We start from the raw sequence: 24,317 nt of genomic DNA, 5'->3' as shown, positions 1-24,317 counted from the left end.
AGTATGCACAGGCAGGATAAAGGAATACCTTAAGGTAATAAATAGTAAGAAGTCACTGTATTCTTAAATATGCAAACCTCAAAAACAGATGTACTGCAGCAACAGGAAGGTATCCACAAAGTTGGTAAAAAGTGAACCTTAGAGCAACCCTATAAATGTCTACTTCCAACACCAGTGGAGTGCGATAAGAATACTAGACATAATCCTTCTTTTCAGAACACACAGATGAGTATCTGAGTACATCAAAGTTTACAGGTTTTAAAACAGTCTTCAGTATGCAGCCAAAATGGGAACCAGTTACTCTCAAAGATGATGAAGTTTGGTGTGAAGAGTCCCCCTGGATATAAAGCTTTTAAAACTTGCTGAAAATTTGGTCATGGCCAAAGTCGGCAAAGAAAGCTCAGTGTGAGCCCATGACACGGTACCTACACACTGAACAGCAGCAGCTTTCAGTACCCTAAATAGAAATATTTCACCTTTTTTGGTTTAAGTAACACATAAATGAATACAGTTTGGTGGTTCACTGAATAATCAAAGTTTGATATGTTTCAAAAGAGTGCTTAAGAATTTGAAATATAGAAATAAGAAGTGTCTTTGGCTAATCAGATGAGAGTCTGCTAAAACAGCTGAATCTGAATTGCTCATCAGAAAGGAAAACTAATCAACATTTAATAACTACAGCTTCCAAAATATAAGGATTTTCTGTTGGTCTGTGCACAACACTAGGATCACCGTCTAGGATGATTTGTTCAAGACATTTTAAAATATACAAGTCTGAGGCAACAGTAGCGTAGGAGCTTGAAAACATTCCAGAAAAATCTGAAAGGAAAAAGAAAGCAGAAACGTTTCTCAAAAAAAAAAAAAGTTTACAACAACTTCTAGACAGTATCATCTGTGTCTCTGGTATAGAAAAGACTGATGACGGTAGTAGTACAGTAGAAAATGCCATTAAAAAGTGCAAGCACAAAACTTGAAGAATTTAAATCTAACTTTACAAACTGAATTCTTTAGTCAGCTCTAGTTTATATGATTTATGACATGTAAAACACACAGATGACTAAGTGCCTGAATCACACATAGGTCAATGGTAACCATTCAAGATACAAGAAATATCATGGCTATAGAAAGTCAATAGTATTTAGGATCATTTACTTTAATTATCATGACAAAGACTACTTATGAGGATCTAAGATCACAATCTCTTTTCCAAACATTTTTTCTGAATTATGCAGCAATGCAAACAGTAAAGATCTTCAGGAAAAAAAGTATTTTCTTACACATTTTCCATTTGAAGATTTCTATTTTCTCACCTAACAAATCTTGATATAAATTAAAAGAAAGAAAAAAAATAAAGCAGTCACAATTATTTTTCTTCTCAATTTATATTGAAAAAGCACGATAATTACCTATCAATATACTGCATCTAACACCTAGCAATCCTTCAGAGCAGTCCACCACAACTCACAAAGGCAACCTAATCCATTTCCGAAACGGAACTAACTTCTTTTTCTTAAATTACTATGTAAAAGATTTTATACAGAGCTTTTACCAACATTTTTTTTTTTCTTTTTTGAAAGTAAATGTTTCCTTGTAATTGTGAGAACATAATTGCTTGGCATAGTATCCAAAGAAAAGGAAACAGACAGATGAACTTTAGAACTCTCTACATATGCACATCCAGCAATCCTCTGTTAAAAAGGAAATAAGTAATTTGCCAATCATTTGCCTTCTACAGCTATTTAAAAAAATTGTTTATTAATTTGTGCCTCATTCTAGGACAGGGAACAGAAACTGAAGTTGCCATCTGAAAGAAAGATGAAGGCAGGAATGTTTACCAGAGATCTGCCGCTCCTGAGATGACATACAGGACAATGCAGTAAACTGCAAGTTCTTGAATTAGCCTGTTGCTTCATTAAGTTACCAGCTGCATTTGTGGACCTAAGTTTCCAGGCCTTTTGTACCCTGAGAGGTATTTTGCACAAGGAGATGAAAACTTCACGTGATTCAGTATAAAAGATCCAGTGTATGATCTGAATCATCTTACAGACTGTAACATCGCTTTAAAATTTATTCCAGCCTAGTAAAAAATTAATTGCGCTTGCAATCCTAAGACTGCCTTCCTGGCTTCAACAAAAGGAGCCGAAAAGACAAAACAACACGCTTCACTGCTCATGCAGTCAACCTGACAGTGCTTGAAGCTTTGTAAAGTGAAGATAATCAAGGGATATTAAACACCAACCCAGCGTTGCTATTTTTAGGCAGCACTGAACACAGAGTTAAAATTAAGGCCACCTTGCCTATTGACACCATTGTATCTAATCAGATGAATCTAGAGTATGTTCCCTGCCCCCTCCTTCAGATCTAAAATACTTTTCAAGAAAAAGATATTTTTATAGAACTCGGTATTACTTAACCATTCTTACCAGCTGATGATTAGTTCTTAACATCTGCTTTCATCTCCACTTTTTTGCAATTACATGTTGTTAGAAAGTAATTTCTGAGTGACAGCTGTATTATTACAGCTTTGGAGGGAGGAGAAAAGGAAAAATAAAGGAAGAAATGAAGGAAAAAAAGGAAAATTAAGTGGGCAGAGAGTTCCCATGTTAGGATAGCATGGTCTGACAGTCCAAGTGAGAGCACAACCAATGAACACTGTATGGGCACCAACAAAAGCAACTTTGTTTCAAGTATTTTACCTGTTCTTGAGTAATACCTGTTTCTTTGTATGGGATACCTTCTCAACCTGTACACTTCCTCTATGCACACCAAAAAACCTGTGTCTGGGTACTACAAGGGGAAACACTGAAGAGCGCTATCAAGCAAAACCATCCCAAAATACTGGCCTGTGTGTATGACATAGTAAAAGAAAACATACTACCATAATTACTCTTTATGAAAGGAGGACCTCCCTCTATGCATGTAACTACATTATCTGTTCTCATCTAGGGGGAAAAAGTGGAAAGTCAAAAAAACCCAAACGATTCAACCCACGCACAAACTTTTTCTGAGCAACATTCATCTTGCAGTCAATCATGTAGGAACTGTGTCTCTCTCTCTCCGCTCGTAGTAGAATAAGCCCCAAGTCACTTCTATTTTTGAGTGTCAGGTTCAGTGCCTGAAGTTACTGTACCTTTAATGGTCCCTACCAACCCAAACTATTCTATGACATTGCAGATAGGTCAAATATAATGGTGATCTGCTCAATTCTGGCACCCGATGTACCTGATACAAGGGACTTCACGATATCTAAGCCTGTGAACTGGAAGACAGAAGGTTATCTATACTCAGCCCCAACACCATGGCAAGTGTGTTCTTAATTTATAAGCACAGTATGGATCTCCAAATTCGTTATTGTTTGTGGTTTTTTTTTTTTTTAATATCTTCAATAAATCCCACACTTCTCTGTTTACCATCTGCACCACACAGAAAAATTAGTGTTAAATGCCACTGATGAAGCACATAAGGGACTATGACTTTATTTTTAGAAACCCAAACCTGGGACAAGAAATGAGCTAATTTTTTTTTTTTTTTTTTTGAAAAAAGAAAATACCAGAATACAGTAAAAGGCTCCACAATTCCTACAGCATCAAGAAGAACAGAATGGCATGTAGAAATATTTTTTATTATTATTACAGAATATTCAGTTATACTGATCTCAGAGAACACAGCAATTTTAAGTCAGGTGCTAATAATTAACATCTTAAAAATAACCCAAAAAATAGTACTTTCAAAGAAATTAACATGTTTAAAACCCAAGAAAAACTTCTGAAATATCAATGCATACTATAACTTAACGGATGCATACACTTCACAAGCCTTAAAAAAGAACAAACCCCCCATATACATAGCTGTTCATTAAGTCCCACCGCTCTTGCCTATGTTGCTCAAAATTCCCTCCAATAATATAAATCAAGAAATAAGGAAAGGATTTTTAATGGTGAGGAAGTTAATACTATGGTTCTTTAGATGAAATAAAAGGAACATTTATTCTCTTCCATGTCATTGCAATTGCTGACTGGTATATAATAGTTTCCTTCCCCCCTCCTTCTGTCTTATGCGGTTATTTTATTCCACATTTATTACAACAATCATCTCCTCTTTCTCAAAACTTTTCCAGAAATTAAATTGGCAAAAACTTCAGCAGGGCTGCCAGAATTCCTGTCTAAAGCTTGAGTGGGCCAAATACAAATAAAGAAATTAAGCATTCAGTTGTTTTCAAATGTGTCCCCTTAAACTGGCTTATTTTCTTAGCAAGTGGTCAAAGTTCCTTAGTGGCCTACTATCCAATTAAAAAAAAATAAAATTAAAAAAACACCAAACACACAGAAAAAAGCCCCAACCAAACTTGTAAAAAACCAAGCACAAATCCACTATCATCTCCCCCAATAATTTTCGTACTGTTCTAGTCAAGCTTCATTTTCTCAGCCTCTTTGGTACTTATGGGCTGCTGTGCAGCCTAATTTTATCCTGACAACTCAGCAGTGGATGGAGCTCCCTGTAGTCCCTGTGTCCATACACTGACAAATCTAACATGCCAGAGGGTAATTCCTTTTAGGCCTTCGCAATCTCCAATGCTTTGTTTGTTTGCATGTGCACCATAAAAAGTTTTGGTTTGAAACTTCCTGAAGGCAAACAGTTGAAGTTTTTGGATATCGCTAAGTACTTAGATAACTACACTTCACATCAGATTTTACAGGAAACAACCACTATGCATCTAAAGAAAAAAGAAAACAAAAAGAGTAGTTTTAATTCAAAGTACAATGACTCTAGATCTGTCAGTAGATATAGTCAAGTAGTCAAGTAACTGCATCTTACTCGTGAATATATGTATACATTATCATTCTTGTCAATGTTAATCAGACGAGTAATCATGACAATTTGTTTTTTCACTAAGCAATCTCTAGTTTAAGTTTGTTATTAACTTAGAGGATGTAAGTTACGTTCTTAGACATGCATGTTTTACTTTCATTTCTTCCATTTAGAGAATTGCTCCTGAATGCTGCGTAAAGCTTGATTTTTAATCAAATTGGCTGGTGGTCCAGAGCGCCAAGGATTTATTAGAAATCAAGTACTGAAAGAATTCAAAAAAGAACCTGTGTTCTGTCTTACCCAGATATAATCTCTATACTTATCACACCAAATAAAATTTAAGTAAAAATGGTCATTGCTACAATATTCAATTGTATCAGATACAAGTGGAATTCACATAAAGGTAATTTGCAGACAGTTAAATGCTGTCAAACATTTTGTAGTGATTGGGCAGACACAAAGTCAGCCCAACATTTACTAATAGATTTAATAAGGTACAATTGCATGTTTGTTGTATAATGACAACTGCATGCAAAGTATATATTAAGAAATTATAAATTCCCTCATCCCCCCAAGAAATCCTGCTCTTTTTACTGTGTTAAAAACTAATTCAGTGATCCATGTTATAAATATTTGTTTATATCTGTTTCAGTGCCTTGAGAAAATCTGTGTAGCTAGAAGCAAGAATACCAAGTAAATTACATGTTTCACTTAATTTTTTTATTACTGCTATCTAGCCAAGAAATAATAAAAAGCCAACATGCTGCACTATAATAATCACTATTTGCAATTTTAATTCTATAAATTAAAATGATTGTTTTAAGATAATATATTCTAAGTACTCACATAGTTTCTTACTAACTTAATATTTATGTAGTAGTTTCTAATTAAAATAGAGGGTGTAAACACAGTAACTGCAAATTACTATCCTAAATGTGTGAAACCAAGAACAACATGAAAATTTATTCTGAACCTAATCTAGCATTTTACAATGCTCAGAAGTTATCTTAAAACAATCATTTGTTCCAGGAGTTTATTCTACCTCTACACAACTGATAGAGGCAAAGTTTCAAATGGTCAGTAAAATCTACCTTCTATCCATTAATCAGTTTCATTTTTCTCAGATGTAATAACTGCACCAGCTAATTTCCTGACAAAAAAAAAAAAAAAAACAAACCAAAAACCAAAACCCAAAAACTACTCTTTGTAGCAAAAGAGGAAGGTAAGCATACAATGGATATTTTGAAAAGGCCATTGAACTGTTGCAGTTAAGATCTACCATGCCTAAACTTCAAGAATCATCAATCTCTGATGTGACCAAGATTTCCTAAATCAAAACAACCTATCTTCTTTTAGAAGTTGCTAGATACCATATGAAGTAAAACCAAGACACATCAAATATGTATAGGAAATTTTTACACATCTCTCCACTATGTACTTGTCAGTTTCCACATAGCAACTACGGAGAAAGATGTGCTGTGTATCTAAGATGTGCTATATGTGATAATGCTCTAGTAGAAGGCTACAAAATTAAAATTTAAGGTTACATTATGCTCTTGTTTCATATTTTTTTAACGAAGATTGACATATGAAGGGAGGTCTGAGTATTAAAGTGAACTGCTTTCAGTCCTCTCTGAAGGTAAGTCGCTGTGCAATAATTGCCTATTTCTGAAAAAAGCTAGTAGTTCAGTAATTATTTTGTATATGAAAACTAACAACATATAGGACCACCATACTTATAAAATAGTATGCCAATGGATCCTGTATGTGCCTTTCTTGAAACTAACTGGCAAGCACACCAACCTCAAATGTAATTCAAGAGAGCATAAAAGGCAGTCTATGAGTAACAAAACATCAGACAAAGTAGGTGTGGTTTTACTTAACTAGGTTAGCTTTAGCGTGTTCCTTTGAACTTCTTCATATAGGAATACATGTGAGTGACATGAAAGCAGGAAAAATTGAGGAGACTGAGTAAGGTGAAGGACAAAACAATAAAGCATCCTTAAGTAATGGCAAAACCCCCACACTGGTTATAAAAAGATAAGGACGAAAAAAGATGTGACAGTGCAGCTCTTGATCACTTAAAAATTTCAATGCTTTGTATATCAAGCAAAGTCCTTTTAAATGATTTTTTTTTCCTGTATCCACTAGAACTGAGAATATATACCATTCACACCAGTCAAAGAAAACTGCAACAGTAATGCATTTTCAACGACAGTGATTGCTCGTTAAGTTGCTAACTCAAAAGAACACATGTAAAAAGCCTGAATCACATACCTTTTCTATCACAGTATGGCTTTGGAGGGAAAAGCTCATGTCTGCTGAATTCTTTTGAATCGTAACGTTTCTTAGCAGCAGCATGAAATTAAAATATTGTGAAAAATAACCAGATAGAAAAAACCCCCAACATATTACTGTATAATCTAATTTATTTTTATCAGAACAGAGACATCTGCATGAATCCACGCTAGTTTGCATTATGCGAAAGTAAAACAATTCAACTCTGTTTAAATCCTGAAAAGCATCTGAGGTTTGTGCTGGTTTCCTGCTGAATCGTAGTTCAAAATAGCTGCCAACTGCAAATTGCTTAAATTAGTGTGGAGAGACAACTCTGAGAATAACATGAGGAAAAAAATCTCCAACATGACAGCAAAGTATTTAGTTGTAAAGGGAAAAAGAATCACTGGAATAACACTTGATAAGCTGACACATTGGTACGGACCATATAAAACATACTATTAAAGAGTAACTAGAACACCTTCAGGTGAATTTAATATGGCTAAAACATTTCAATTCACATACACAGTCTCTTCTTGAACAAAGAAATTAAAGGTTTAAATATAAACACCCCCTAAGTATTAGTTCTATGTAAATTTAATTTTGCGCATATCTTCATTAGCTTCAGGAAGAGGCTACAGAATTTTATTTCTTTTTTTTTTTTTTTTTAAAAAAGGTAATCTTTTAACCTTTTGAATTTTATTCCTGTTACTAGCCTACATATTACATAAAAAAAAAATCCACAAGCCTAGAAATTCTGAAATGGGAAGAGTACTAAAATAAGAAGAAAACATCCATAATTGTTTGGGTTGAGGTTTTTTTGTTTTGAAGATAATCAAAAGCATATATGCTCCACATACGCCTAACTCCACAGACAGAAATGGAACAAAATGACAAGATTTTAAATGTATTCAGAAAACTGGTGGGATTGTCTTTGGTCAAGAATTAAGTCAGTTTTCATATATAATAAAAACATTTTTTCCACAAAAAGAAATAAATTACAAAGTTTAAGATGAAGAATTCAAGGAATCAGTATTAATTCCTGGTGTGATCTAGCACAAAATTATTCAGTGTGCATGTGATAAAATGCAATCTATGTAAGAAATTACCTAGATTAAAGACTGGTATATTGGAATATTTGGAAATGAAAGCTTTTTATGTCACTACTGAAGATTAACTCATTTGTATCATCATACTACCTTCACATGATTCCTACTTCAGAACTAAAGTACCACATCAAATCCATACCTCTTTCCAAGCTGTTAGAAAAAAGAATGGAAACTGGGCTTTCCAAAGAGGCAAAACAGAAAACCCAAACAAGAATCTAAATGAAAAGACACACACACACACATGCCCCCCAATCTTATACAGACAGCTTTTGAATCACATGTTCATAATAAACGTTCAACTACATTACTGTATCTTTCACTCAAACCCACAAAAATACACATGCTGTTTTCATAACTGCATACGGGTTATCAACATGACAATGAAACAAAAATAATTATTTCAAAGGTGATATTGAAGTCATAGCAATGGCCATGGATTGTTGTTAAGGAAATATACTTAAGTAATTTCCTTTTGCTGCTGTTCTTCCTCAAAGAGGGTTTTATTCAAATGTCTCCAATAAATAGAACTACAGTTCACTAAGAAAAGGTGTAATTAACATCTTCAACTGTGCCGCACCGATGTTATCAAGATAACTTTTTTGTTTCTATAATGCTCTTTAGAGAAATCTCACTAAGACCATAATCTTACACTTAGATTCTTCAACTTTAAATAAAGTGCACCGACTAAAAAAAAGAAACACAGGAAATGTCATTATACTTTGGGATTTTAACACTTCCATAAAATACATGGGTACACAAAGCACCCCACACACAGTCATCAGTTTCATAATGTGAAAATATGCTTGGAGTAACACTATAGCAGAAAAGTCATACATGGAAGATGTATTTTCCATGCTCCTCCTCACAAGAGTTCTAGTTTTGGCACCATATATGAAGTTTCCATATAATTTCACGGGGAATTTTTTAAAAAAAAAGGTGCTGATTCACCTTTCCTATTGGTTGCAACAAATAAAACAGAACACTGCCTTAAAAAAAAAAAAAAAAAAAAAAAAAAAGGGCACCCACCCACACATGTAAATTCAAAGATCCCACTGCTAAGCGAAAAAAGTAAAACTTGGTTCAGGTCTAACTACATAGGGCCAACACAAATTAATTTTCCAAACTGTAACTACTCAAATGTAAGGAAAAACTGTTCCGAGTGCTAAAATCTGAAGATTACCAATTACATGTATGTCAAAAAATTATCAGGTATGTTAACTTTCGAGATGCATCCATTCAAATAAGTTTTGTAACATTTACCTGTATCCAAGCGCTTTACAGGGGACTCATCATCAACCTCAGAATCTCCACATGCACTCCTTGATCTTTTCCTTGGGTGCAGAAGTGTCTCCAACCTTGGAAGGACTACAGACAAAAAGGTTTTGGTCCCTAGCTGTGGAGAAGTTGGCTGGGTTTCAGTGTTCTTTGCAGACTTTTGGGGGCTTATACTTTTCGATTTGCAGAAGAGAATGGATGTACGTCTGTTTACATCAGTTGATGACTCAGCTACAGCAGAAACAGTCGACTCATTGAGATTACTGTCAAGTAAGTGTTCTGGAGTGTGTCCATTTATTTCTTTCTGAATGGAAGTGCTATATAATTCATTATCAAATTTTACTCTTTTGTAAAGCTTACTCTGCTCTGGATTGAGTTCTACTGGTTTGAGGGTTGGTGGTTCTGAATTAGTCTCCAAGTTTGAAGGAAGAGGTAATGCATCTGATGGTTCAAGTTTAGGGGGAGATTTATCTCCTGAAAAAATTATAAATAGAGTGTGATTTTTGAAAACCTGTAGTTATAAAGTCTATTATAAAACTCACTATAAATGTGCAGCCCACCAAATAAATTTCTGTTTGGAAACAAAGCATAACATTTTAAAAACAAACCTTGTCTAGCAACAATCTGTCCTAGTTAGTAGTTCCTACTTTTATACTGGGAATGTAACAGGGATAGAAAAGTAGGTGTTTACAACTGGTGTTAACAATTGACACCTAGAAAAATACTTTTTACTTGTCATGCAGTTATGTTAGTTTAATTAACTAAAAAAAAATAAAAATCAATCCTTTTTTTTAAATATAAAATTGGGGTAGTGGATGATTATCTGTTAAATGCAATTACACTGCCATTCAAAAAAAATTGTTGATAATATACATTTTTAACTATTTCACCTTATCGATAGTTACCTTACCTGCCTAAGACAAATTTTATCACAGAAGCATAAAAAGAAAAAAAAAAGTATTTGTAACCTGATTTACTAGAGTGACCTAAAACGTGGTATAAAATTTACAGAAAGGCAAGATTTGCAAAGCTGTTTTACAGCTGTGGAACCTTTTATATTTCCTTAAGGGGAGGAAAAAGAGCCAACAACCATCTCTGAAGTCCTGCAGCTTGATTAGCCACTAGTTGGCAAATACACACTTGTCAATGTAGACTTGATAGGAAAAATCAGAAAAACCACCCTCTACCATTTTTTCTTCCTTCTTCTTTGTGGTTTGTTTTGGGTGGGTTTGGTTTTTTGCTTTTTTTTTTTTTTGTTTGGGGTTTTGGTTTTTCATTTGGTTGGGTTTTTAATTCTTCTCTCCCCCCCTAACATGATCATGTCCCAGTCAATTCCAGTAATTCCATGCTGGGAAGAGACAACAGAGATATAACTGTGACCATACAAAACTAGTTTCAGTTTTATATCCCAAGTGACAGGGAAGAAAATAAACATTCTACTGTTGCAGAATTCCCAAATAGAAGGATTTCCTAACCCACAACTGTCCAACTCAAAAGATATTAAAACCTTCTTCCTAGCTTCCAAAATATACTTTTAAATTAAGAAGAAAGAAGATGCTTACTCTAGAGTAACTGTATGAGACCAGTGTAATATTTATGCTATCTCATGAAGTTTTAAAATTTAGTTAATTTTTCTATGTCACCTGGAAAAAAGGTGTTAACAACTCAAGGGTTCAAGCCCTTTATCTGTAGTGGATTAAATATTAACCCTGTGTTGTTTTGGTTTTGGCTCAGCAATGCTTACTTGGGAATCAATGACTTCTAAGTGCAGAAAAATCTCTGCCCCATTGTTTTAATCAAACAACAGCAGAGTTCACATTAAAAATATATTTTTAAAATGAAGTGTCACTATGCTCACATCCTTTGAAGGCACACAAGCACTAGAATTAGTATTTCAGTATTTCAGGAAGACATTTAGAATGAAAATTACGATCAGATAAGCACATTTAAAGTACTACCAATTAAAAAAGCCTATAGTTTAGAATGTCCAAGGTGACTGTTCTTTGCGAACACATTCTGATTTCCTTACAATTAATTACAAAATAGTCACAAAAAGATTTAAGCACAGAAGAACACTTGAGAACTATTTAGAGACTAAAACCTAAATTAGTTATTCTGGCACTATATTCTTCACATGATCAGAAAGTGAAAACAGAATTACAAGGGAGTAATCTACAGCTCTTCTAAAATCAGCTCCTACAGAGATCCTGGGCACGGATTCTGCTACTTTCCTCATCTTTCTTTTTGGCAATTTGTTTTCTTCACTCCTCTAAGTACCTTCCATTTCAGAACTGAAATTTGAACTAATGACTATTAGTCTTCACTAAATCAGAACTGTAACAACAACGCCAATCAACTCCGGATCATGCTCTTCATTATGCTTTTTCTAAAAAAGCACACTGTAAATACAACAAAACAGCTACTACTCATTTTTGGACTGTTTTGGACAGCAGCTGCAGTGAAAGACTGTGTCATAAAAATGTTAAGCTACAAGTTAAATGTATTCATTATCTGCCAGAAACTACATTCCTGAAGAACTATATTCAGTAGCATCAACATTTGAAGATTAAGTAAAATTTAAAAAAAATCATTAAATGTTTTAAGAATACTTAACAGCCTCAGAGCAAGATAAGCATGCTGATTCATGTGCACTGTTTCTACTGTTGTTCAAATTTCAAACATATAACTTGTTTGAATGAATAAGAATTAAAACACCAAGCTGCTGTTTGAATGGCAGTTAAGGACAGTCATTTTAATAACTTTACCTTTCAAAAACTCTGATAGCAACAAGCTGCACCAGACACAAACTGCTTTGTTTATTACCATGCTTCCACTTTCCCTTAAGCTTTTTCCTGCTCCCATTTAATGCATTTACTCAAAATGAAACATCTCTTTAACTCTCCTAAAGCACAAGTTAGCTTTTTAGAGAAGAGCTGATGGCGAAAGAAAGTCAAGATAGCTTTTTTTTTTTAAGAGAGACTAGGTTTTCTTTGCATAATTTAAAAATGAGCAATACAGACCTCAGTAACTGATTTAAAAGCTAAAAATGCAAATATGTTATTCAACTGAAATATAAAGTTAGTGCTCTCACTGAAATCAACGGGAATTTGCCAAAAGCACATGCAGTCCCAAGACCAATGTTTTGAGGAGTAAGAGAAGCTCAAGGGGAAAGGCTGGTTAGATATAGATGACTTGATTCTACAACGTGAAGTTTGTTAAATCCTATCAATAGTTAGGTTTATTTTAAAATAAATAAAACCCCAACCAAAACCTACCCTCCCCCCTCCCCAGAGTCTGGAGTAGAGAATAAAAAACCAAAAAGCTATAAAAGATAGTACAAAAGCCAGAGTCTTCAGCACCACTGAGCTAGGCTCACATGATCCCTAATACATATTTTAGGCATTTAAGTGTATTTCCAAAAGTGTGTTTTCCACTCAGGCATTTGATTCCTTTTTGTACAATTGTCTGTATTTTCAATTCTTAACACCTCAATTATTAAAAAGCCTTGCTATAACTGTGAAAAATAATGGAGGGCGGTTCTGTTTAAGATCATTCTCATATTCTGAAAACATTTGTTGTGATTAAGTGGCTATTTTATCCATTTAAAAATTAAATAATATTCATAGTAATAACAGTAAAACAATTCTTTAATTCACATGATTAAAGCACCTGACTGAAGACATTTGGAACAGTACTGATTTAAACATGGTTTAAAATCTTACCTTCTTCTTCTCCATCTTGTTCTAACGCTGCACTTTCTTCTTCAAAACTTCCAATACCTGATTCTATTTGAGGAGCTTGGTTGTGTTGCTGACTTAGTTTGTTGCGAATAATGCTGATTTCTTTCTTTAACAGCTTTGCTCTTTTGCTCCTTGACCCACTGGATTTCATTGCACAGGTGAGATCCAGTTTTTCTAGCAACTCTCTCAGCTGTTCTTCCAAGGACATATGCGCCCTGTTTGCAGGATTCAGTAACCTATCCACTGAAGTCAAAACATGTATAATTGGAAACGTGTTAGTGTTTCCCAGAATACCACCACCAACAGGAGGAAAAAAAGAATAAAATTCACTTGCCAGAATTAAAAAATATCATCAAATAGCTACTTAAAGTCTTAGTAGCTTCACCGTTACCAGTGAAGAAATGTCTAAATGAATTCCTACTATATAATTATTATTCTTCTTGATCAGCATTTTGAACAAGAAAGCTAAGTAGCAGAGCAAAGAATTAAAAGGTCAGAAGGAAGACTAATTAATTCTTCTCACCCTAATAGATGATTTCCTTCTTGTCAAAGAGAAGGGCAAAATTATGGTTATAAAAGAAACATGTTAATTACTGTCCTTCACTGCCAAAACCTCATACAACTGATGTCTGTGTCAGAAGTAATTTTAATTCCTAGTATTACAAGTGTACTTGATTTTTTAATTCAGTACGTTATTTAAGAATGTGCTTAAGTTTACGTGCACTGGTAGCCATTTTCCATGACTTTAAAGCACATACAATCATGTGAAAAAGCACTCTATTTAAAAACCTTTTTCATGTATCTTGTTAAATTAGGTTCTGGCATTGTCAGCATCAAAATCTGGATAACACTGTTTTCTAGCAACAGATGTAGTAGAATAGAAACACTTGAACCTTTCAAGCAATGTTTTTAAGCAGAGGGGTGTGAACACTTAGCAAACTGAACAGCAACATTACAACATTTGTATGGAATGTACAGGCTGTATGTAATGAAAAAAAAGCAACTTTTAAAAATAATTGAAAAACATCTTACCATCTTCCCAAGAGAAAGGCTGGGGTGACTCAAGTTTAGGCCGTTCAGGTAAGTGCATTCCAGTTTCATTATTATAACCGATTCCTTCAGCATCTCGCCTAGCTTGCCTGAGAACTACACCTCCTTGATCTCTTAACCGCACTGCAGCTCTATAGAATATTGTATCTTTTGCATTGTATTTCATACAGTTATCTATGATAAGATTGAAGTCTTCTTCAAACTCACTGAGGTTTTTATAGCCTTGAGCATCTAACCGTTTTCGCATGGTAGAGAAATCCATAGGATGTTTAATATGATCCAAATAGTCTGGAACCTTTGAATAAATATTTAAAACACAAATGGGTAAAATTATCTTATTACAGACAAAATAACATTAGCTATTAACTGATCCACATTTTTAAACATCTTTTGTAACACCTCAAATCAAGAACTTTAAGATGTAGCTTAGAATTGCACATCTTGATATTGCAAACGTTTGCATGCCAACAGAACTTCACGTATTACAAGACCCTGCATCTTGGGCAACAAGCTGGAGCTCTGCTAATAGATGCTGAAACTACATGATTTTAGAATTCTGTGGTTTTATATACATGTTATACACGTATTTATGCATCCGCCTACTTAGAAATATGTTTATACATATGTGTACATATGTATAATATATACATGTGTATGTAGCAAATGTACACATATATACAATGTATATAGGCATGCATGTTTACATATTATTTATACACGTGTGTTGTATATGGGCATATGCACATATGCACAGACACTCTGTATCTAGTTTCCCGGTGAATGAAAACGAGTATCACCTGCAAACAAGAACACAGCATCTACATTCAAATTTTCAGGCACCCTTTGAGTTTGCTATATCAAATAATCTTATTGCAAAAGATCAATATGTACCCACGTCATTCTGTACAAGTATTTCCCAGAAATTATTTTGGTATATAAGCATAGACTTTCATAGCAGCAAGTCATAACTCATAATGTAAATTATCAGAATAGAGATTAGAAGTTAACATTGCTCCCAACTCTGCATGCAATGATTTCTTTCTTGTACTCAAGGGCCACCAAGTCATATCTAAACATAAGGAAACAAAACATACCTCTTTAAGGTTCACTGGCTGAGCAAATATACGAGCAGAATCCTTTTCCTGCAGCTGGTCCAGAACTGATCGCAGAAGTACAGTGAATGGAGTAAGCTGCAGTTCCATAGCAACCTGCTCAATCTTGACCTAAAGTAGTAATAATTATCCAACAGAGCATTTTTCATTAAGATACCCTTTTAAAGTTGTTTTGCAGCAATAGCGAAGTACTTTAGACATGGAATACAATATAAATGTATTTAAGTTTAATGCTACTTTCAATATCATCAGTTGGCATTTGTCTGACAAACATTTTCAGCTGATGACTTTATAAGAAAAGTCATTCTCATCCCCTCATTGTAGACTCGACTTCAACTCCAGCTTCTCAGAACTCAAATTTGTATTTTATCTATGAATTATTTTCCATTTTTTTAACTGTATTTTTCTTTGAAAAGATGTTACATAACAGCTTCACACTTTGCCAACAATTTGAAAACATGACCAACAATTTGAAGTTAACATGTTTAAAATTAAATTTCCGTTGTATTGCCATGTTCAAAGTGTAAAAAGAGAAACCGATGAACATTTACAGGCTACCTAAGGCCAAAACAAAAAGTAATTTTAAAAACAATGTTTACTGTAAATTCCAAGACAATAATTTAAAAAAAACAGAATCAACAACGTATTCAAGTACTTGATCATCCTTCAGAATTTTCATTATTTTTAGCAATATTACAAGTCCTCTATAGTTTTATTTTCAGGCCATTTAAAAGGATTTATCAACATTTGAACAGTGTCATTATGGCAAAAATAAATGCTTAATGACACATTAATGGGGTGCGTGTATACATATAATAAAAACACTACAGATGCACGTACACACATAAAATACATATGTATTGGAAGTGATATGTAAATGTACAGGAATGATGCATGAAAATTCCAGAAAGCACTCAAGAATTACAAACTATGTAAGCTTGCAATCAACGTTCACAGCTTGCAAAAAGTAAAAATGGAATAGTGCTTTTATAGATAAGGACAAAGACTCTTAAGTGCAAACATTTTGCTTTCGAGGTTTTCATATCAAATGCTATCTTTCGGCATTATCACTTCATCAAATCTCTTCTCCCAGCAATGTTAACTCTAGTCTTGTAGGACTCAGATGCAGCTTTATTTTTTGGTGACAGAAGAATAAAAGTGCTACTCAGTATAGGCACATGTATTGGGAAAGCTTGTAGAGATCAAAATTTCTACAGTTCTTCAGAAACCAATTGTCTCTACTAGTCTAACAAAATGGATTGTTAAATAATTTCTCTACACCAACGCACACAGCATGGGCAACAAACAAGAAGAGCTGGAGTCCACTGTGCTGCTAGAAAGCTATGACCCAGTTGCCATCAGTGAAACTTGGTGGGACAAATCCCATGACTGCAGAGTGGTTATCAACGGCTGAAGGCTGTTCAGAAGGGACAGCCAAGGAAGGAGGGACAGAAGGGTCACCCTCTACATCAAGAACTAGACAGACTGTGAAAAAGCTGTCTCTGAAGAATAGCCATGAGCAGGTTGAAAGCTTATGGGTAAGAATTAAGAGTTCAAGGCAAAGGGAACCTTGTGGCTGGTGTTCACTACAGGCTGCCTGGTCACAGGGAGCCTATCGACAAAGCCTTCTTATCCCAGCTACAGGAGGCATCAGGCTCACAGGCTCTCATCACTCTGGGGGACTTCAACCATCCCAACATCTGCTGGAAAAGTAGTACAGTGAGCTGTAGCCAATCCAGGAGACTCCTGGAGTCCATTAAGGATAACTTCTTAGGCCAGGTAATACACAGCCTGGCCAGAGGGGATGAAGTACTGGATCTGTTAAGTCACCACCAGAAGTGAGCCAACTGGAGACATCGGGATTGGAGGCAGCCTGGGCTGCAGTGATCAGGCACTGGTGGAGTTCACAGCCCTGACAGATATGGGTCAGGTGAAGAGTAAAGTCAGGACCCTGAATTTTAGGAAAGCAAACCTCCAGCTGTTCAAGAAGTTAGTCAATAGAAACCCCTGGGAAACTGTCCTCAAGGACAAGGAACAGAACAGACCTGGCAGATCTTTAAGGACATTTTCCATAAAGTGCAAGAGCTCTTGATCCCTAGGTGTAAGAAATCAGGAAAGGAAGTTAAGAGACCAGAACAGGCAAGTCAAGACCTGCTGGTCACACTAAAGGGCAAGAAGAAAATGCACAGGCACTGCAAGCAGGAACAGGTATCCTGGGAAGAGTATAAGGACACTGCCCAGTTATGTACAGATGGGATCAGGAAGGCCAAAGCATGGGTGGAGCTGAACTTGGCAAGGGACAAAAGGAGTGGTAAGAAGGACTTCTAAAGATAAGTCAGCCGGAAAAGGAAGGTCAAAGAAAGCATACCCCCTGAAATGAACATGACTGGCGAACGTAACAATGGATGAAGAGGAGGCTGAGGTACTCAACAACTTTTTTGCCTCAGTCTTCACTGGCAACCTCTGCCCACACCTCGTGAGTAGATGGACCACAAGATGTGGACTGGGGGAGCAAAGTCCCTCCCACTAAAGATCAGGTTCATGACCACCTGAGGAACCTGAACATATATAAACCTATGGGACCCAACAAGATGAATCCCAGAGTCCGGAAGGAACTGGCTGATGCAAGTTGCCAAGCCACTCTCCATGATATTTGAAAAGTCCTGGCAGTCAGGTGAAGTCCCTGATGACTGGAAAAAGGGAAACACTGCACCCATTTTAAAAAAGCATAGAAAGGAGGACTGTGGGAACTACCAACCTGTCAGCCTCACCTCTGTGCCTGGGAAGACCATGGAACAGATCCTTCTAGAAACTATGCTAAGGCACATGGAGGACAGGGAGGTTATTTGGGACAGACAGCATGGCTTCAAGGGCAAATCTTGCCTGAACAAACTAGCAGCCTTCTATGGTGGAGTGACCACATCTGTGGACAAGGGAAGAGCTACAGATGGCATCTATCTGGACTTCTGCAAGGCCTTTGACATGGTCACCCACAACATCCTTCTCCCTAAATTGGAGAGATATGGATTTGATGGACTGACAATTTGGTGGGTAAGGAACTGGCTAGATAGTCACATCCAGAGAGCAGTAATCAATGGCTCAATGTCCAAAGGAAGATCAGTGCAAGTGGTGTCCTTTAGTGGTCTGTACTGGGACCAGTACAGTTTAATATCTTCATCAATGACATGGGCAGTGGGATCAAGTGCACTCCCAGCAAATCTGCAGACAACACCAAGCAGACTTGTACAGTTGACACACCTGAGTGATAGGATGCCATGCAGAGGGACCTGGACAAACCCAAGAAGTGGACCCATGTGAACCTCATAAGGTTCAAGAAGGCCAAATGCAAGGTCCTGCACCTAAATTAGGGCAACCCCCAGTACCAATACAGCTTAAGGGATGCAGGGATTGAGAACAGCCCTGAGGAGAAAGACTTGGGGGTACTGATGGATGAAAAGTTGAACACGGGCCAGCAATGTGCACTTGCAGCCCAGAAGGCCAACTGTATGCTCAGCTGCATCAAAACAAGCATGGCCAGCAGGTTGAGAGAGGTGATTCTCCCCCTCTACTCAGCTCCCGTGAGACCCCACCTGGAGTACTGCCTTCAGCTCTGGGGTCCGCAGCACAGGAAAGACATGGACAGGTTCAACTGGGTCCAGAGGAGGGTCACAAAAATGATCAGAGGGATGGAACACCTCTCCTATGAAGACAGGCTGAGAGAGTTGCACTTGTTCAGCCCGGAGGAGAGAAGGCTCCGGGGAAACTTTACTGTGGTTTTTAAATACTTAAAGAGGGCTTACAAGAAAGATGGGGTCAGACTTTTTAGTCAGGTCTGTTGCAACACCACAAGCAGTAATAGTTTTAAACTAGAAGAGAGTAGATATTCAGACTAGATTTAAGGATGACATTTTTTACAGTGAGGGTGGTGAATTACTGGGACAGGTTGCCCAGAGAAGTGGTAGATGCCCCATCCCTGAAAACATTCAGGCTGGATGGGACTCTGAGCAACCTGATCTACTTGGTCCCTGCTCATTGCAGGGGGTTGGATTAGATGACCTGTAATGGTCCCTTCAAACTCAAAGCATTCTACAATTCCACATTAACTTTATATATGAGGAACGCATGCACATATATTTTTTGATCCTACATGAGGGTTAAAAGACAAACTCTGCAGTCTTCCTATTGCAAAAACTCTGTGTGAAAATACTTAAACTATCTTTCCTTCAGAGAAGTTTCACCAAATTAAAAGGTGGTCCATTTACCTGTTCTCTTTTTAACTTTTCACGCTTACGTATAAGTTCGATCAACAAACGTGCTCTTTCAAGATCATGGCGCAGCCTTTGCCAGTACTTCAATTTCTCTTTTAAGGCTTGCATTTCTTCATCATCTTCTCTCTAAAAAAACAAAAGGTTTTCATGAAATTAAAGCCACTAACCTCTTTTTATAAGCTAGTTTTATGCAACTACAGAATGTATACACAGGAAAGGAGAAACTACTGGTCAGAGTACTTCTAGAGTTTCTTGACCTTCTAGCTGAAAACAAAAATCTATAAGCTGGAAAGCAATCCTATGGTGAAGGCTATTTACATCAGAAAAAGTAATATAGCAAACAGCAACCTAGCGGTATAACAAGTCACAAAATAAGGTTTGGTATTTTCACATCAAAATCCAAAACAGGTGAACATCATCAGCTTCTTCAGAGACTGAAGCCTGGTAGAAAAAAAATTTTGTTATGCTCAACACAGCACACCTCCCCCCGCACCCAGCACAATTAAGACACATGCTTTAACAGAACAAAATCATTAGGACTTCTGAGGACAGGAAATGAAAAGCAATCACTTAAATAATATAGTAACTTCAAATGGCACTGCAAATGGGTAATGCAGTAATACAATCTTGCGGTGAATGGAGGAATTTAATTCACACATTTCTAGGAAGAAGTAGTGTTTAAATACTGCAAGTACTTAGTTTGATATGTACGTACAGAAAACAGCCTTTCTTGTTTTTATTTTTTTTCCATAAAAAAGGATATTGTAATACTACCTATAGTGTTCAAATGGTATTGGTAATTCACCAGAAACAAAGCCATAAGAAAGCAGAAGTCCTAATATTAGTACCAAATACACAAAAGAAACATTTGCTTTGGAAAATTATTACATTTAAAATGAGTATTTTATGAAAGAACCTCAGAAACAGATCCAAAACTTTGTACGCTTCCCTGTAACTATCATAATCCAATAAACACTTTATAAGTAATCATGGGTGGGTTTTTTTAAACTAAAACAAACAATACATTCAGTAAGTTATAAAAAAATAGAAGACAAAGGAATAAAGAAAACTGGCCAGGCAAATGAACAATAACCAACACTGCAAACTGTTACATTCAAAGCAAAAACCTTCCAAACAGAAGGATAATTTTAAAAGTATCATAGGTCCTCTAAAGGAAGCTTTGCAATTTTTCAGACAGAAGGTTCTGAACACAGAACTGTAAAACCTGGCAATTCAAAAAAATATCTAACAGATTTGCAAGTGCTATGATTCTGTGATCTGCATCACGTTCTACTGCTTTATACATTTTGTGAAAGCAAAGGCAAGTATTTGTGGAAGTTAGTTTAATTCAGATCTGACTTCACTGAAGTTGAAAATCGTTAACTATCAACTATCTCTGTATTACAATACAAGAATCTGGAATCAACTGTTTGTTCCTCTTTTTTTTTTTTTTTTTTTTGGGGGGGGGGGGAACCACAGGAGGAAAAAAAAAAAGACAAAAAAAATTGTAGCTAGAAACTTCTAGTTCCCTTTCCTAATGACTATTACTACTGACAGTTACAGTTTCTTTTAACGAGTTAAGTTTTAAGACGCAACCATTTAACTGTTGAGGGTCAGAATAGTTCAAAGTAGATTCTGAAATAAATAAAAAAATTAATAAGCACATTTTCAATTCCTTAAAATTCTCAGACTCAGTGAATTACAAAGTCTACACAGCCACTAACTGCTGCTCTCTTACACCCCTTCATCTCTGAGTACAGATCCCACGTGTGGAAAAACAACCTAACTGTTCACTGACATAGCTACAAAATTTTTCCATAGTTTTACTGTTCTTTCAGATCTCAAATGAAGTTATGGCTATCGCTAAAAGTGGAAGGCTTGTCCTCCCTTTGCTTGCAGCCATTTTGTCCTATGTAATTGCATAGTTCAAGAAACTGGGGAAGCAATCCTGTCTGAAAGCCAAGTCAACAAAACCACACTAGTTTTAGGGTGGGTCAGGAAAGTTAAATACAGCAAGAAAAGAAAAAAAAAAAGTTACTTTGTTACAGCAGATTTTGCAGTAGTTCTTTAGAAACTTAAGTATTTGGCTAAATCTGAAGGTATAGTTGGCTTTTTCTTAAAAAAAAAAAATAAAGCTTATCTTTTTAGTTGAATCATTTGTTTGACCAATTTTATTCCATAAAATAGGCAGGTAGGTGTAAATCTGCACATGTGGCCCTAAGTATCAAGAGGACCTTGCTTGCCCCCTTTTTTTGTTTGTGCACACATACACTCCCTTCTTTAATGCCACTCACGCTTGGGGATTAATAGCTCCAAGACTACAATTTTTTGACACTTCTATGCAAACTAACGTTGGCAGACATGGTTGTAGTAGCTAATACAAACCTCCTTTACCCTAACATATTTATTACCTGACATACAACATATACCTTAATTGCATTAAAAGATCCAGGCAAGCTCAAAAGAGGTATTGGAAACCAGAGCATTGTGCTAACTAGTAATAAACTTGGATAAAAAGAGTTCTTTTCAATTTTTTAAATTTTTTTTTTCCAAAAACTTTCTCACAAGGAAATTTCTATTAACTTCCTTGTAAAAGAGTTCTTCCAAATCTTCCTTTCTATAACAAAGCCAGGAAGTTTCTTCTGGCTGATGACAGAAAGAAACTCTCTGGTATTTTCTGATTGACTTAGTTCCTGCTGACCACTAAATATTACCTAGAAAAGCTAAAACTGACACAATTTATTAAAGTTGAGGAAAGAGGGAAGCACTGCTAAGTCTACACAGAGAATATGTATCAATTGAACTGGTCTTCAGCTCCAACTCCCACCGTGAGTACGTTACCAGTCTCTGCATACTAGCAGGAAGACTGGACCAACAGATCACTCCTTATGCTGGATGTGAATACATGGGCACAGCCTCACTCCCTACAGGGACTGTAATTTAATATGAGCCAAACAAAAACAGAATTGTGGTGATGAAACGGGACCTTGACCAATACAATTATTTTTATTAAAACTCTCTGCCGGCACTTGTATGCCAATCAGGCGAAAACATTCAGTAGTTGCAACTTGTGTTCTTAGTGAAATCCTCAGTGCAGATGTCCTTAGCCACCTGCACCTTCCACTTTATTTCTCTGAACAGCTGTTTTAAACCAACTGCATTACAGCTGCAACAAGTTACTGCACTTAAATTTCACATCTTATTCAAGCATTCTTTACGTACAGAAAAAAAAAAATAATGGGGATGCAAGTTTATTCGAGTATTTCCAATATCTTTCCTGAATTTCTAAGTAGAGAGAGAAGTGATAGTATAAACCATTATTTCAGAGGGTTCCTTGCTCCTGCAGATGGTGAGGTAGTATGTAAGTTAAGATCTTCTTGCCTGGTTTGGAATTGTTAGTTGATATAACGTCACCTTCAAAAGCATACCGTAACTGAGCTCTGAAACACATTCATTAGGAAGTCATCCTAAATCATGAATGCTTCCCCCCCTGTCAAATTTGTTCTAGTAAACAATCATTAGAGGGATCAAAACCACCTTCCACTAGACATCTTGAAACCATTATCAGGGTTTTGATTCCTCATAACATTTCTTTTCGGTTTAAGTAACAACAACAATAATAATAATTTAGAAAAAAATCTCCTCTGAATCTGTATTACATCAGTGTTTACATTCCTTTGACTGACTGAAAACCTATTTAGGATTCTCGACTTTCTGACCTCTCACATAAAATAAGGTAAAAAGAATTTTCCTTTTTAGACCAAAATAACCATCTGTATCCCCAAAATTTTGAGGCATTCTCACAACAGCTATGCCACAGCTGTTTTAATAAAATCTTCATTATGGTTTGGCTTATACTTCGAGTAACAAAAATGACTAATGCATCAAATGCTTTGCAGTTACAATTATTTTACTAGGTATTATAAATACTTATTGATGCTGTGGAGAAGAGACAGTGTCATATACTGGACACTTGCTACTCACCGAAAAGCACTAGCTACATATTTTTCATCAATGGAATCATTTAATATTCAACTTTGCCTGAAATTTGCTTTTTTCTTTTTATAGGACAAAGTTAGTTTCAATTATTAGTTTTGAAGAATAAAGTCTCAAAGTGCCTCAATTTTTAATAAACAAATCAAGTATTTTCCAATTTAGAAAATGATGACATTATTTTCTTACTTTCTTCTTTTTCTAATTTCTGTAATTGGAAAAGAAATAGTGTTTATACAGGACTGCAAACAGGCAAAGATTTTAAACAGCCACTACCTAAGGCATATTCTATTATACCAAAACATCAATTATAAGAGTAATATTATCTTGGTAGCTACTGTTTAAGTATTTAGAAATGTTGCAGTCTCATCATGCCATCTCAATAGGAAAAGTACTTTTGAACTACCAACTAGCAAGTATAATTTTTCAGACACTAATTATAGTCTAGATTGATAATGCCACATGAGCCCCAGATTTTTTTGCTTGATTTTATTATTTATAAGGACTCAAGCTCATTTTTTTAAAAAAGTCTACTATCTGAATACATTAATTTCAGCTATTATAAGGTCACTGCCAGGCACCACCGTTCAGAATAGAAACTTCTCCAACAGAATTAAAAGATTAATCCAAGATCAGAAGTAGAATACAAAATATTTTAGAGAAGTTACAACCCAAAAAAATAGT

At 35.7% G+C, this 24,317-nt stretch overlaps 1 protein-coding gene across 7 annotated transcripts in view; it reads right to left on the bottom strand.

Moving 5' to 3' along the window:
• Positions 1–24,317, bottom strand: part of BRD1 (bromodomain containing 1) — a 63,940-nt gene that overhangs the window by 19,396 nt on the left and 20,227 nt on the right. For 4 of the 7 annotated variants that reach the window (XM_055711244.1, XM_055711237.1, XM_055711243.1 and 1 more), the window contains 5 exons: positions 19,635–19,766; positions 15,355–15,483; positions 14,243–14,555; positions 13,193–13,453; positions 9,456–9,944 (listed from right to left, as the gene is read on the bottom strand). In XM_055711244.1, coding sequence (XP_055567219.1) covers positions 9,456–9,944; positions 13,193–13,453; positions 14,243–14,555; positions 15,355–15,483; positions 19,635–19,766 — 1,324 coding nt within the window. The remainder of the gene's footprint in view (positions 1–9,455; positions 9,945–13,192; positions 13,454–14,242; positions 14,556–15,354; positions 15,484–19,634; positions 19,767–24,317) is intronic. The other 3 variants (XM_055711239.1, XM_055711241.1, XM_055711242.1) reach the window with 2 other exon arrangements.

Source organism: Falco cherrug, chromosome 5 (genome assembly GCF_023634085.1).
Source record: "Falco cherrug isolate bFalChe1 chromosome 5, bFalChe1.pri, whole genome shotgun sequence".
Classification (NCBI taxonomy): domain Eukaryota; kingdom Metazoa; phylum Chordata; class Aves; order Falconiformes; family Falconidae; genus Falco; species Falco cherrug.
The sequence above is the reverse complement of the archived record's forward strand: the minus strand, read 5'-3'. Positions and strand labels throughout refer to the sequence as shown.